A 15,381-nucleotide genomic window follows, 5' to 3' on the forward strand; every position below is an offset into this window, starting at 1 on the left:
CGTCTTCTTCCACTGCTGAACTTCACCTTCATCTATTTCTACTGCCAAAATAGAGGTGGGGCTGGAGGTCATCCGAAACAACATGGCGGCTCAGTGTCGCTACTCTGAAGCGTAGCTTATTTAGTGACTCTAGAACCGACGACTTCGCGCCGCTCGCGCGGTATCCCCTCCCCACTTCTGTCGTCCACATCTAGCGCCATCTATTGAACACGGAGATAACCTTGTCCGGCGCACCCAAGAGCATAAGTATGCGGCATGAGCAGTTGTGGAAAAGGTCCATTATTGCGAAGAACTTACGCTTCTCGACTGCAAAAATGTAACTAGTTACAGCTTAAAGTTGCTTTCTTAAGAATATTAATTAGTCAGTTATTAGTTACTGCTCCAGTAATTAGTTACTTCTAAGTTACATCCCAAGACTGCATTAGACAAGGTAACGAGGGAACTAGGGCAGGCTCCCGTAAGCGTCTACTACCAAAAACTCCAATGTGTTCACAAAGACCTACTTATAGAAAGCCCACCCCCCCTCCCCACACACACACATCGAGGTATGAACTCCTCACACTTTTCTTTCGTGTGCGGTTTCCTACACCAGATGTCACCGTCGTAAATGTGAAATGTGAAGGTGTGATGTGATGATGTGCTGAGACGTTCAATATGCTCAAGCTACTTTTCAGGTGCCTTCACCAGGTTACTTTTCGGTCAACACAATTCCCCTAGCATTAACTCGCAGTTTAATAAACGCAAGGTACAAGAAGGCAGATATGGCGTTCACCTGTACATGTGGGAGTCTTTCAAGTAGCATGCCACAGAGTTAAAATTAGAAACACGAGAAAACTGACAGGTCAGCACTTCGATCTCGAAGGGTACAAATATGGCCATTTGTTCTACGCAGCTGGTTGGTACAGACGGACCACATGGGCTCTTTTCCCACTGCACTGCGCACATCATGTTCTCCAGCATCCTCTGTATTTCATGCTGTACAGTTCACGTTGCGCGGCATCTTACTAGTGCTGACGATCGCCGAAAAACGCTTCTTTCAGCTTGCATCCAGGACAGATGTCAAGGAGCAACTGCGTGACATTCATCCGGAGTACCCTACTAGCAGCTCTTGCCTTTCGGAGTCTGTAGTGGCCATCCGAAGTCGTCACTCAATTTGAATCTGTAATTGCCATCTTGTGTTTATAGCAATGTAGCTCTTCGTATCTTCTGGCCTGTACACAACTAAGACTGTTACCTTATGAAATGGTGCCACATCGGTCCTTTGTTTTCTTCGTTGACAGCAGGCAAAGTGTTGACTCGCTAGTTACCCAGCAAGACGACCTAGTGATTGTCATACGTAGTTGACGTGATAGTCTTCTTTGCTACGTGCCTGAGTAGTACCCCTAAGGTCGATTATTTGCAGCTTCCACAAGTCATTGATGACTTATAGGCTTCACCTAACTAGGGACTTGGTAGTTATCCAAGGTCGATGACTAGGTAGTCCCACAAGTTACATTCCTTGATGATTTCGGCAGCGTCTCTCGCGCGTCTCTGCGGCAGAAGTCGCCATCATAACTGCTGTCGATCATAATCCTCAAAACCTGCTCCCTGCCACATTAGCATTGCATCATTATACACATTACGGTACTCTGCCCTGGAATTCAGTACATCCACTGTACAAGCACCCACACACAAACCATTGTCCGAACCCATTAGTGAGGATCTGACACGTTTGCCATTTTGTTAAAGTTCTGGAACTCCCAACTTTCCACGCTCGTCGTCCTGGTTCGCCCATGGGGTGGATGACCCTCTGGATATTCCACCTGGTTGAGTTCGACGACGGCATCTTCATCTGTCTCTTTCTCTTCTTCTTCTCCTTCGTCATCGTAGAAGTTGGTGATTCGTTTGCTGTAGTACCAGACGAGGATGTGGAAGCAGCAGCTCACGGCTAGAAGACCCGTAGTGACACCGTGGATGAGGTTTCGAAGGAGGCCGAGGTCGTAGATCCAGCAGGTGCCGCGATCGCCACAACGGTCTTCCCACACGGCACAGGACGCGTCGAGGAGGGCTCCGTAGATGAGGGGGTAAGGGATGAACGCTGAGGAAGAAAAACGGTGCTGCGTTAAACGGGCCGTCAAGTCCAGTTGCTACAATTCTTATGTGCAGCCCATGTAGACTTGGTTTTGTATTGAATGACACAGCTGTAATTTGTGTGTGCTCCTCACACTAAAGAGTTTCGAAGATCAATATTACAACTGATCATAGCCCCCCCCCCCCCCACAGACGTCCCCATAGAGAAGCAAAGGAATAGGGCTTTGTTGACGGCATGGGCGTTCCCAGGATTTTTTCCAAGGGTGCAACCATCACCACCTTTCTTTCTGGAGACGGACGTTGCGGACAGTGCGGGTGTTTAGAGGTTCCTGTTATGACATCTGAGAATAATCATGACGACCTATGACTAAAGGACGCACCTTTTCGCAATCGACCTTCCAGCTCCAGGGAGGGAGGGGGTGCACGATCCTTCCTTGACGGACAGGTCCCACATTATGGTTAAGCATTCCACGAAGCAGACGCCATCAGTATGAATGCGTTCGGACTATACGGGCAATACCTTGCAGAAATACTTGAATAGGAACCCGCATGATTAAAATGCAGGGTGTCCCAGCTAAATGCGAACATGTTTTTAAATATATTTTTAATAAATTTTATATATGTATAACTTTTTCCTGGATGAAATCGATGCAATCATTGCACTGTTGCATAGGCTGAAGAGCACTCCTTAGAAGGGCATCAGCGAACTCCTACGGCAATGTCTTTGTCAACTTTCAATAATTATCTTCTTAATTATAGAAGCTACGAAGTTGTCCCTACGTCAACATTTGGTCCCTTTGGTCACCTGATACCGGAGCCGTTTTCAGAACAAAAATCCGTTCGATAGATCGTCCGCAAAAAATTCGTGAAGGAACACCATTTTCTTCTTTATTTTGTTCATTGCGCATCTTCGGAGACGCGTCTTTCCTTCACCCCAATGTGAGAGGGTGAAGGAGCACAGTGCCGCCTTATCAAGATATATATATATATATATAAGTTCAAAAAAAGACGCGGAAACAGATTTTAGGGAAGTTAAAAACACTAGTTTATTACATGGGGAGACGTTAAAAAGTAAAATGGGCAAGGGCCCAATGGGCAATTTTTTTTTTTTTTTTTTTGTCCTGACGAAGACAGTGCCACTGTCGAAACGTCGACCCCTTGCCCATTTTACTTTTTAACGTCTCCCCATGTAATAAACTAGTGTTTTTAACTTCCCTAAAATCTGTTTCCGCGTCTTTTTTTGAACTTCTGTAAAACTTCGTGGCCGTTTGATAATCCTTTTACCTCACCCTATATATATATATTGTCCCTTTGTCCTCTTTTGTCCCGAAGAAGGCGGAGCTTCCGCCGTAACGTAGACATCCTCCCTAACTTTTATGAATTTTAAGTTTTAATAAACCCCTTTTTTGTTACTTCCCCTACTTTCGTCTTCTGACTCCCATTTATTTCAACTATATATATATATATATATAAAGAGGGGGGGAAGCCATTAAAAAAATAAGTAAATGATGCTAGACGTGTTTGAAATTCAAACTTACAGTTAAGATGGCTTCTATGGCTGCACGTAGAGAAACAGATACTCATTGAACGATGCGACAGCACCAGAGGACACGTGTTTCGCCGTGTTTGCGGCTCGTCGGCCCTGGGTAGCTGCGCATCGTTCGGGATTGGCCAATCCCGAACGATGCGCAGCTACCCAGGGCCGACGAGCCGCAAACACGGCGAAACACGTGTCCTCTGGTGCTGTCGCATCGTTCAATGAGTATCTATATATATATATATATATATATATATATATATATTTAAAATATGTTCGCATTTAGCTGGGGCACCCTGTATACTATAGTCTAGGAAGTCATGGCCTGAACACTGACAAATACGCCGTCACCACAAATGCTATTCATCTGGAAACATGTCTGACAGTGAAGCTGTATAGGACACCACAGAGTTGTCATTGCAAAAAAAAAAGCATGTTCTTGGAGACGTTTGAGGAAGGCGGCGCCGCAGGCTTTAGTTCCTGTAGGGACGGCTGTCGTGGAATCTACCGCGCACTGTTATAGTTCTGATGAGGGCTTCACGCACATGATACGCAATAGGCTGCACAATTAAGACAGTGCCGCAGATATTCCAGGAAGAATAAATGTATCTCAGTTGACTTACCTAGCAGGTTCATGACGACTGAAAGGATGGTGAGCGCTAGGCTTTTGTCTGTGGGAGCTATTGACCTATGAGGCAAAGGTGAGAAAGCGTTCACGCTGATATGCTGCATGAGAGAAAGTCTGTCGTGTACGGTTACAAGAATAGAGAAGAGACCCATATAGGGTGTTTCAGTTAAAGGAGCTATGAACTGTACGAAGCGAGCCCGCCGGCGGTCTCAACGTGTTGTCTGTGACACCTCTTATATAGGTGAATTTGATAGGTGCGTATCTTCAGCACATAGCACGCGCTTAGCCAACCATCTTCCCGAATGACAACGTTCTCGCCCATGATTTGTTGATAATGAGAGGTGGAGCCTATTATGTATCTATTATGCGCGGCTACAAACTAGGCTACGCCTCCCGTTTTCCACAAATCGGAGACGAGAACGTTGTCATTCAGGATGATGGTTGGCTATAGGAGTGTGCCATGTAGTGAAGTTCATCTTGAAGAGTATAAAGCGGAACGTTATGTGTTCCTCCGCGTTGGCGTCTGATTGGGTGCTACAATTCTTCAGATGACGTAACGATGGATACAGGTATTGGGACGGCGGCGCGTCTACTCGCACGAATACGAAAGAGAGCGCGTTTTTGTTTTAACGCTGCACAAGTTATGAAGGAGAAGAATTGAACAATAAATTGTAAATAGAATTACGAAGCGTAGAAGAACAATATTGCATCTAGTAAACCCGTAAGTAGACACATGCAGACAGGAGTTCTTACCTCCTTTAAATCCCCGTGCTAAATAATTCGCGGACCGGTGCGCCAATCGAAGGGCTATCTTTTTTTTACTAGTATCTGTCCGATACCGCCTACAAGCAGCGCACCCTGTGAATGAGTAGGAGGCGCTCATTATTTAAATAAAAATTCAAATTATAGTTTCGTGAAAAAACGTGACTTCTAAACCAGGGCGCCGCCGGCATTAAAATTGGTACTACCCCGTTTGGGACCTTCAGTGGACATCTTTTACAGAAAAATCTGCCACCGAAGCGGGTCATTTGTTGCAGTAATTAATTGGTTTCGTTTTGCATATTTTTGTCGCAGTAAAGCGCATAAGGACACCCTTGCACTCCATTTATCCACCAATGAAGTGCGTCCTTGCACCAATGAATGACACCAATCAATTACGTCATTTTGCGCTTCTTACCACTCGCCGTTCAAATTCCAGTGCCACACATCGCCTTCCCACGATCAGCACAGTCGTCGTTCATACTTTAATTCACGCAATGTCAGATCGCAGGTTTTACAGATCTAGCCATTTTCGAGACATCATAGTACAGTACAATCTCCTAACCATACAGGCATACTACCCACGCCTTACCCATAACAGCATACTGCATTCCATGAACTGGCACTTGAGTGTACAGCACGCAACAAGTTTACGTGCTCCTTCTTGCATTTGATACAAACACAGTACCTAAACAAATGTACCAGTCACTTGGTGACACCGCACAGCACTACCCGAGAGCCGTCGGAGACTAGCAGTCAAATTGTCTCTCCTGGTGACGTGGAACATCCGCAAGTACCCCACCAGAAGGTACACAATGACGTAATTCCTTCTTAAACATCCCTAAGAGAGAGAGGAGCTCACCTCAATAATAACAGTGTGCCACCAACGTGCATGGTAGACAGAACGGTTTGAATGAAGAAGACTACGGCCGAGAAAACCATCATTGCGTCGAAGCAGTCCTGCTCGCATTTCCCACTCGCAACGGGTCCTTCAACGAATGTCGTCGTCTCCGATGTCAGACATCGACAGTTTGGGTACTCCTGCAAGAACAAGCCGCAAGTTAGTTCCCACTAAGTCCGTTCAAGACCAACCAGGTCTGAACTATAGTGAGCTCGCACCCTAGGACTTGAGTATATGACACGAAAGAAATAAAGAACAATGCGATGTACATATATAGTACTTGTTTTACAATGAAGGCGGGTATGCCTGAATTTTTTTTTTAAAGGGATAAACCGGTGAAAGAGGATAAAACGTGAATTCACCGTCTGGTTGTTTGTTGGGGCATCGCAACCGGCGAAGCAGGCTGAGAAATATTGCGTTCCGGTGGCCCTGTCGCACACGGGTTGGTGGATACTCGTAGAACAGGCACAACTGTTGCTGCATTCGTTGTTGATGGTCAGACTGGGAAAAGTCGTTGAAATGTGTCTCTTACTCACATTCCTGTGAAGAAGGGTCAGCAAGCCGGCTAAATTGGATCAGGACAGAAAACCGCGAGCGAGCGATGTTTCGAACGGAAACCGTTTTTCTGCTGGGCACCCCTGGCGGGAGGAACAGTCTCTCTACGAAATATAACAATTCCCTGATATTCTGCTTTAGATGTCACTCCTGTGTTATGTAATACGCATTTGCAATTTAAGTGGCTTTGAGGATGATACAGGGCACTGTCGCACCCTCTTCAGCCTTCATTAGGCCAAGCATCACTTTCGCTTTCGTGCACCAAGAGCAAAAATTTAGATTTATTTCAATTTAAAAGATTTATTGGTTCGTTTACAGCCCGAGTGTGTTCTTCATTTTATTTTTCTTTCACGAAAAATAGCAGATGTGCATGGAAGTAAGGTTGAAGGACCAAAACCTGACGATAAGCCTAGAGCTGCAATACTTCCAAACTGAAGGTTTGGATCGTAAAATTTCTATATTTGCATTTTGTTGAAAGCAAATGTTGTGATGCTGTCAAGAAATTAAAAACATAATCGTTATCGAAATGTTACGCTGAAAGAATCATGCTAAAAGTCTGTCGAAGTGTACCGAAGCGAACTGAGAATTAGACCCAAGAGTAAAAGCTGGGACTAGTGTACCCCAAAAGGGGAAATATGTGGAAGTTCTGTTTACCCTTTTTCTGATGAAGAACGTCCGCTCGAAACACCAAGTATCCTAATTGTCGTCATCCCACTTATATTTCCCCATTTTTGGGTACACTAGTCCCGATTTTCACTCTTATTTGTTTTGGGTACGGGGCAGTCCTTTCTATAGTTCTGAAAATTAAAATGTCCTGTACATTAAATTGAGTACATTGGAAACCTACTTGTGTTCCCAAAGCATAAAGCCCGTGAAAATGAAGATATGGTAATAATGGTACCCTGATGTTACACATAAGGTTAGGTCCATGTTAGGTACATGTTAAGGTCCAGAAGATGTGGGTTCGATCCCTACAGCTGGCTAACCTTTTCCGTGACTTTCATCTTTCAACGTAAGGTTAGTCTGCGCAGTGTGGCGACATGTTGCACGTGTATAGGATATGGATAAGAATATGGAGTGAAGATAACGCAGCTGTCGACTTTGAACCACGCATCGCACGCGTTGTCGACACGTGGAGTATAATGCGCGGAGCTGATATCGTGGTACAACGAACAGAGTCGGCTGAGTGGCGTACGAAACGATAAGGGCCGTGTAAATGGACATATGTAAGAGTCGTGCAAAGTTTACTGAATGTTAAACATAAAAAACGATGAAATGACAATAGTCTCTCACCGATTCTGATCGTTGTTTCGGAGAGGAAACTTGATCGACCCGCAACTGACAGCCAGCAACGACATAATTCCGATCATGGCGACCACACTCACGGCAACACCGGCACCAGCCACGACCCTGGGCCTTGGCTGGACCTTGTGGATGAACAGCGATCCCACTACGGTACCTATCATGTTGGAAACTATGTACGTTGGACCTGAAAAGATGTCCAAAGACGGCGGTCATTGACCGAGGCGGAGACACTGAGACTGCATGGCGACCATATACCTGCGAACAAGCTGGCCCTCGAAGCTGTCTGTTGAAACTGGTGCTCTGTGTACTTTGGGAATGAAATGTAGTATCCCGCCAGTGCGATGTATCCGACAATATTTCCCAGAGTTCGGAAGATGTAGATGGGGTTTTTGGCAAGCCTCTGCAACACTTGGGCCGTTTCTGGACAAGATCATGTCAGACCTATCACGTTGAGATGCTTATCGATTTTTATCGATGAATAATTCATCGTCAAGAAGGGGTGTCGAAATAACGCTCTGTTGTGTGTTCGGTCGTATACGTAGCTCCGTGGACCACGGGACGCATATTATTCTCAACAGTCTCCAGGAGTCTACTCAAGTGCAAACTGTGAAGATGAAAGATGAAAGTCACTGAAAAGGTTAGCCAGCTGCAGGACTCGAACCCACATCTTCTGGATTACCGGTCCAGGCTTCTACCAAATGAGCTAACACGCCTCCTCAGTGACTTCCAAGGGTGCGTCATCTGAAGGGACAAACCATACACACTCTCTCTCACTCATCCTCCTTTCACTCTTATATTTTTGCTCACTCATTCACACATTCATACGACGGGATCGACGCAAGCGGCAACTGCTGAACATGAGAGAGCCCTGGACCGGTAATGCAGAAGATGTGGGTTCGAGTCCTGCAGCTGGCTAACCTTTTTAGTGACTTACATGTTTCATCGTTAATTTCTAAGGCAAATTGAGGCTTTGTACGTATATCTCCTTTCTATGTTGTTCCAGCATCAGACCATCAGTTCTCTCATGTGAAGATGAGTCGACCGTTGTGGGCTCAAATACCATATAGATATGTGACCCAGCATCATTGTTAGTTTATTCTTTATTTCCTAATTGTTTTCTTTTATTCTTCTTTCATTTCTTCTTTTTTTTCTTTTGCGGAATAGCAAGCCGCCGTTCCGTTGGCTAACCTTTCCCCCCCTTTTTTACCCTTTTTTTCTAATAAATATATCCCCCCTACAGCATCATTGTCTGCTCTCACGAGCCCCAGTCTTGTCATTATGCCGTGAATATCATTCGATTATTAGACAATCAGTATCACCCAATCCAGTCCTTCCATTGAGCAATCGGGTGTTTACTTCTTTTGATATCGATAAATTTGATATCTTTGCAGTCCAAGTATATACTACAAGTAATAACTAAAAGTGTAAAATATCTGATCGGTATGTAAGGTCGTTCGGATTGTGAGAGGATTGCTAAAGTGAGCTGCCGAATACATTATATTCATTCATACGATACTATTGTCCGTGTGTGCCTTTTTGCGTTGTCCCTACAGTCTCCAGGTCTTATCGTCATAAATCCGTATGGTCTCGCAACAACGCACACAAAGACAAGCAACGAGTCAAGATAGTCAATCGTTATTGAGCGGCCCTGTAGACTTTGACCAGTTTCTTTATCTGTTCCTAAATACGGCAGCCACCATCGAAAGCTTATCGGCTGGTGATACAGAAGAGCCAGTCCCCTCATCAGCCCAACGGAGGAACTTCCTACCCCTAATCGTATCGAGTGTCACGAAGGCATCGCTTTGTCAATATGCGTTTGGCGACCTTCTGTCTCAACCCTTCTGTCTCAATGATTCCTCGGTTAAGCGTCCCCCTTGCTCGCGTTCCAGGGGGCGCCCCAAGCGGCCCAAGGCTCGGCGGCCCCTTGGAGGGGACGAGCTCTTGGTCATATATACGCTTACCTTTAATTTGTGCTTTCATGCTGGAATCTTTCAGATCCTCCTGCTTATTTGCTTCGGCCTTCGATCTTATCTTCTTGGGAAATAAGAACATGGGCAGGCAGCTGAGGAATATTCCAACCCCGATGACGATGTACCCGATCCACCAGGCTCCCACCCATCTGGGATCCTCGGCAGAGATTCCCGGGTCCTCTACAAAAATGTAAATCGCAAACATATCATGAACAAAGTAAATGAACAAAGTAAGTAAGGTCGTAGAACGTGAAGAAAAGCAATGTGCAAGTTTCCGGCGATGCAGAATCAAAAATAACAAAGACGGTTAAGAGCGTCAACTATTTACTATATACATTAAAAACAAGACTTTCGTGCAGTAGGCTGCACTTCTTCAGGTTTGACCTCAACCTGAACTCAAACCTGACTTTTGACCTTTGACTCAAACCTGAAGAAGTGCAGCCTACTGCACGAAAGTCTTGTTTTTAATGTATATAGTAAACAGCTGATGCTCTTAACGGTCTTTGTTATTTTTAAAGTAAGTAAGGGTAAGACAAGCAAGTTGGTGTATGCGTGAAAAAGGCATCATTTCCTTGTGAGTGTGGGAGACGGACAACACAACGAGATGGACATGGGAGTAAGTCATCCTGTTGCGACCAATTTCACATTGGGTTGACGGCATAGACATACCGAAAGGGTTTTCGTAGTAGCTCAAGCACAGGGAGGAGACGAAGAATCCCATCACTGGTCCCAAGAGTCTGCAGCCGTACACAGCACCTGTATGGTTCGTTGGCTTTGGTCAGGAAAACGCTGTTATATAGACTGCGTACACTCTAAGAAAAAAAGGAGTAAAACGGGGAGTAATTGCGCCTTCTACTCCCCTACACTCTTAAAAATGAACTTCACCACATAGCACGCTCCTAGCCAACCATCACCCCGAATGACAACGTTCTCGCCCTAGATTTGAAAACGGGAGGAGGAGCCTATTTTGTACCGTGCATAATGGCACAAAACAGGCTCCTCCTTCCGTTTTCAACAAATCAGGGGCGAAAACGTTGTCATTCGGGATGATGGTTGGCTAGGAGCGTGCTATGTGGGGAAGTTAATTTCTAAGAGTGTAGTCTGCAATCACTCCCCATTTTAGTCCCCTTACCCGGCATTTAGTCCCGGCATTTACTCCCCAGGACTGCAAATTGTCACTAAACTTCGCGCAAGGTCTCCTGAATGAAACAGTCTACTTATATATGCGCCCTTGGTCAATTTGAGCAGCATAAGACTGTATAACGCAGACAACGCAGCAATTTTCCAGCCACACAGAGTAAGAAACGGTTAGAGCTCCACAAATTGTGCCCTATGTATGGCGCAAGATTTTATATCACACGATATATCACGGTTGACGGTTTGCTTCAATGTATTTTCATGTATGCGCACCAATTATGTACTTGGAACTCTTACAACAGCGCAGGAAATGCATTCTCCACTCTCTAGCATTCTTTTACTCCGGTGCATTTACTCCCGAAAGGGACTATTTTTTGTGGCAATGCATTTAGTCCCCAAAAGGAGTAAAAGTACTCTTTTTTTTTCTTCTTAGAGTGTACATGAAAATGCACGATGCAGCTGAAGGATCGGCTACTGAGATGCATCCCACTATCTCAGTATCACTTTTAGTTTCTTAATCGGTGTAGTATTTATTCAATTCACTTTTTTATTTTACACCAATCAGGTATGGAGGCACGGACAAAAAGCTATAAGGTACGGCTTGACGAAGATCCGGCCCCCTACAGCACACAATCAGTATAACATAATAAAAATTGACTAAATCTCTCGAATTACTATTCCACATCAGAACAACAACAACAGATATATTCTGATGATGAAGTGGGGATGTTTTCCACTCTAGGAGTGGAACGCTACCCCATAGTTAGGGGGTCTAATATGAGTGTGACAACGATGAGTGATGACGATGATGAGTGACGACGATGAGAGATGACGGGAATGATCGGAGCGGCGATGGCGATCCTGATCGTGATCGTCATGGTGGGAATGTCCGAGAGCGCTGTTGGGGTCACAATGAGTCCTTTAGGCCTGTCGCCTCAAAAAAGCCAACTACATGACGTAAGGCCGCCCTGGAGTGGGCCGCGGTGTCTCAAGGACCGAGGATGCTCGACAAGTTGAAGGGGCGGCAGCCAAAGGTGGCAAGCTGTGACTGCAGTGTACGCCTCTCGTTGATATAGGTCCCACAGCGGAGGAGTATGTGTTCTACGTTGGCAAGTTCACAACACTCGTTGCACATAGGGCTAGCCTCACAGCCTAGCTGGTAGCGATAGAACGGAGTGAAGGCCACATTCAGACGTAGCCTGGATGGATGAGCGACTTCAGGGGACGAGGAAGCTTTGCAGGCAGCCGGTATATGACAGCGTTGGGTCCACACTTCAGAATAACTGAAGCACATATGCTAAATAAATAAACTAATGCATGTCAATGCTATAGTACTACACAAACTAAACTTACGTGTAGTCAATTACATAGCTGTTAGAATATAGTGGAACATTCCCGTTTCTTCAGTGCCTCTTTAGGCACCAATGTTCAGTGTTGCATGTTGTATCGTACAGCATATCGTACTCCCAAGAAAGATGAGAGAACTTTAGTGCATCGTACAGCCTTCGTGCCTTCGCGTCCGTAACGGATAGCGTTTCTGCGCAATGCGCGAAGCTCTCTTTATTGTTTGCGCATGCGCATAACCACCAATGCTATCCCTTACGTACGCAAAGGCTATACGATGCGTACGATGCACTCCTGCACGATTAAGCGTTCGGCGTCATCAGCGGCGAAGGCAGCACATATCACCATAGTACAGTTTTGGAGAGATAGCCAGCCACTATCTGCCCTTCAATGTCAACTGCCGGTGCCTCATCCTACTTCCCTCTCCCCCACTATACTAGATAAAGATAGAAAGGATACTTGAGTGGTTTTCCAGCAGTGAGAAAATGACCCTAAATTGATTATCATGTAGCTGTAACTGGCATGTTATGTAATAATTGATTATTGTTAAGAAGACCCTAGGGGGTGGTTGTTTTGGGGTACCCAAACAATAATAAAGTTATTATTGTTATTATTGTCATTATTGTTGACTGGTGTTATCTGGCATACGCACGAGGTTGTCCAGGTGAGCGGTGAATATCCATCTCGTGGGTTGTGAATTCCAGCACCGGGTTAGGAATCCGTGAAAAACGTTATATCACATAACGTTATATCGGGTTCTTTTCCCAACCGTTACAATTAAAACAGAATGCCCAGTCAGCTTATGCTGGATACCTCTTGTCAACATAAAGTGGCAAAACCGCGCAGGGCAGCTTATCCTCAAATTTCAAACAGAGGAAGTGCTAACGCGTAGTCAAAAGATTTGCCACAAACTCTAATGGAAATTGCAGGGAAGCATGATAGAGATTATCCACCATTCTGAGTGTCATTCTGCGTTACAATGCATTCTCATTTTGAGTGTATTTCTCACAAACTCATCGTGAATTTGCAGCCAAATTTCCATCCTGATGACCTGGAAACTGGACATGTTTTGCGCAGTCGTCGCACATCCACGGTCACTCCTGTCGCTGCTTAATACATTCCAACATAAATTCCCGATCACTGCCCCTAAGCTAATAAGACCCTACGCTACGAAGCATTCTCTCAATTACTAACTCGTACAAGACAACGAGTACTCACCGAAATACAACGCGCTGTTCTTCTTCTTGACGTTATCATCCATGTACGCCGTGCCGATCACATAGTACGCCATGCCTCCCAACCCGTTCAAGAAGTTCCCGAGGAACAAGAACACTAAAGGACCGGACGACATCCCGTCGTCGCTGTCCTGCTCGCACAAGTCACTCCCCGAACCTTCATCGTTGCACAAAGGCATCTTCAGCGTCCTCGACTCCCCTGGTTTTCCCAAGAGATGCGTGCCTACACCGTACACCGAATACGGCAAGGCGCTGGACACGGTTCCCAAAAGGGTCATCAGCATACCACCTGCCACCCAGTTGGGCTTACTGGTTCTGTGCATGAAGAGCACCAGTACGAACCCTCCTATAATTGGACTGATGTCATCTGCAATCATGATGATGCTGGACATCCCGCTGGACATGGAAAAACGCTTCTCCACCGTGGACAGCGTTCCCACCAGGTACGTCCTGTAAGCACCCTGGAACAGTCCCAGCACACCGAATATGAGGGCGTAGTACTTCGAGGTGGCAAACCGTTGCATCCATGACGGCCTGTAGTTGCCGATACCGCACAGGTAATCACCGTCTTCGGCGCCACCTTTTTCTTGCGCCGCAGTTGGAACTTCTCTGTAGTTCGCTGCGGAAGGCTTGTGATGATCCTTCGCCGAACCCATCTTGGATGGTCTTCAGAGCGGAATGGGTTGCTTCTCCTAGTGTGCGATCGTACTGTCCACAAACAAGGCAGCGTGACACACTTTGTGTTAGCGATATGGAGATGCGATAAAACTCGGGTGAAGAACGCCTCATCCTCAAGTCTTCACGTGGTGTCGGAGAACTCTTGCCAATCTGCTGTTTTTCTAGCAGGAGTCCGTACCGAGAGTGTCGTCGAGTGGCTCGCGTTGACGGAGGAGAGAAGTTCTCCCTCGCCCTCTCTCCAGTCGCCGATGCAGGGGACAAAAGTGCTCGCGCGAAAACGGATGTCTAAGTTTATTGGCAGCAGAATGGAGTCAGATTACGGTCTGCCGCCGTGTGTCGATGTGTTTGAAGTGCTGCATTATACGCGACATCCTTTTGCCCTTGGCGGGATTTTGTGGGAATGGAATTTACGTGGCGAGACGCGTTGGGAGGACGTCACGGAGTGCGATTGGTTCATTCATTCATGAGTTTAGAGTGCCCTACGTCGATATTTGTTCGCTTTGTGCGATGTGATGTAGTGTTGTCACTTCGTCCACTCGATGACTGTGAAGGAAGCATTGCCGGAATGGAGCTCCGATAGAAGTGGCAACGCATGCGATGTAGTATGACGCAAAGCGTATTTCCTCTGTACGGTTAATGCTTCCTGCTGTAGAGGCGACTATACGACAGTATACAAGGCCGGATATGTTGCGTTGAGCCAGTCTGTTGGGTCTCTCTTTTCGCATGCTTGTCTTCTCCGCAACAGTTGAAATTCGGGACTCGGGTTTCTTTTGGTCATGGGCATTCCCAGGATTTTTTTTCCTCAGGGGGGCAAAGCGCTTCCAGGGGAAGGGGGGGGGGGTCAAGAGTGTAAACCCCCACCCCCCTACCACATCTTTTTCTGGATGCGGACGTTGCGCACTGCGTGGCTATTCAGCGGGTTCCTATCACAGCATTTGAGAATAATCATTACGACCTATGGCTAAAGAGCGCACTATTTTCACAAACGACCTTGCTTGGAGTTCCGTGGGGGGAAAGGAGGGGCTCGGCCCCCCCCCCCTTGCCCTCTCTCGGTACGTCCATGCTTTTGATCTTTCTTTCTCGCTGCAGTTCTCAGCAATCTAATGTTTCTTTCTTAAGTAATCGCTGAGCGAAGTGTGACGCTTCGGAAAACTTTCTGAGAGCATTTCATGAACTGCTTCTTAAAGCGACAATGTATTCCATCGCGTACACAACAGAAACGCATGGAATTAACGTATACGATATCTAAAGTGATAGCACCC

The 15,381-nt window shown here is 46.0% G+C and overlaps 1 protein-coding gene across 2 annotated transcripts; it reads right to left on the minus strand.

The window, feature by feature from the left end:
• Positions 1 to 714: 714 nt before the first annotated feature.
• Positions 715 to 14,301, minus strand: LOC135387865 (solute carrier organic anion transporter family member 74D-like). 2 transcript variants are annotated; one of them, XR_010421259.1, is made up of 10 exons: positions 13,425 to 14,301; positions 10,395 to 10,481; positions 9,717 to 9,905; positions 8,011 to 8,175; positions 7,744 to 7,939; positions 6,258 to 6,396; positions 5,857 to 6,035; positions 4,231 to 4,295; positions 1,235 to 2,077; positions 715 to 1,159 (listed from the first exon to the last, which is right to left on the minus strand). XR_010421259.1 is itself a non-coding variant. In XM_064617051.1 (9 exons), exons 1-9 carry the CDS (start codon positions 14,095 to 14,097, stop codon positions 1,692 to 1,694), a joined length of 2,079 nt encoding a protein of 692 aa, XP_064473121.1. In that variant the 5' UTR covers positions 14,098 to 14,301; the 3' UTR covers positions 715 to 1,691. The 2 variants fall into 2 exon arrangements, 1 of the variants encoding a protein (XP_064473121.1); XM_064617051.1 differs by having other exon boundaries at positions 715 to 2,077.
• Between the last annotated feature and the right edge of the window lie 1,080 nt (positions 14,302 to 15,381).

The sequence above is a fragment of the Ornithodoros turicata genome, chromosome 3 (assembly GCF_037126465.1).
Source record: "Ornithodoros turicata isolate Travis chromosome 3, ASM3712646v1, whole genome shotgun sequence".
NCBI classification, from domain to species: Eukaryota; Metazoa; Arthropoda; class Arachnida; order Ixodida; family Argasidae; genus Ornithodoros; species Ornithodoros turicata.

Coding starts and splice junctions, on each gene's coding strand:
- LOC135387865 (XM_064617051.1), bottom strand. CDS start 14,097: ATGGGTTCGGCGAAGGATCATCACAAGCCTTCCGCAGCGAACTACAGA. Junction 6,036..6,257: donor CCCCAACAAACAACCAGACG/GTGAATTCACGT, acceptor TTGTTCTTGCAG/GAGTACCCAAACTGTCGATG. Junction 2,078..4,230: donor AGTCGTCATGAACCTGCTAG/GTAAGTCAACTG, acceptor TTTCTTCCTCAG/CGTTCATCCCTTACCCCCTC.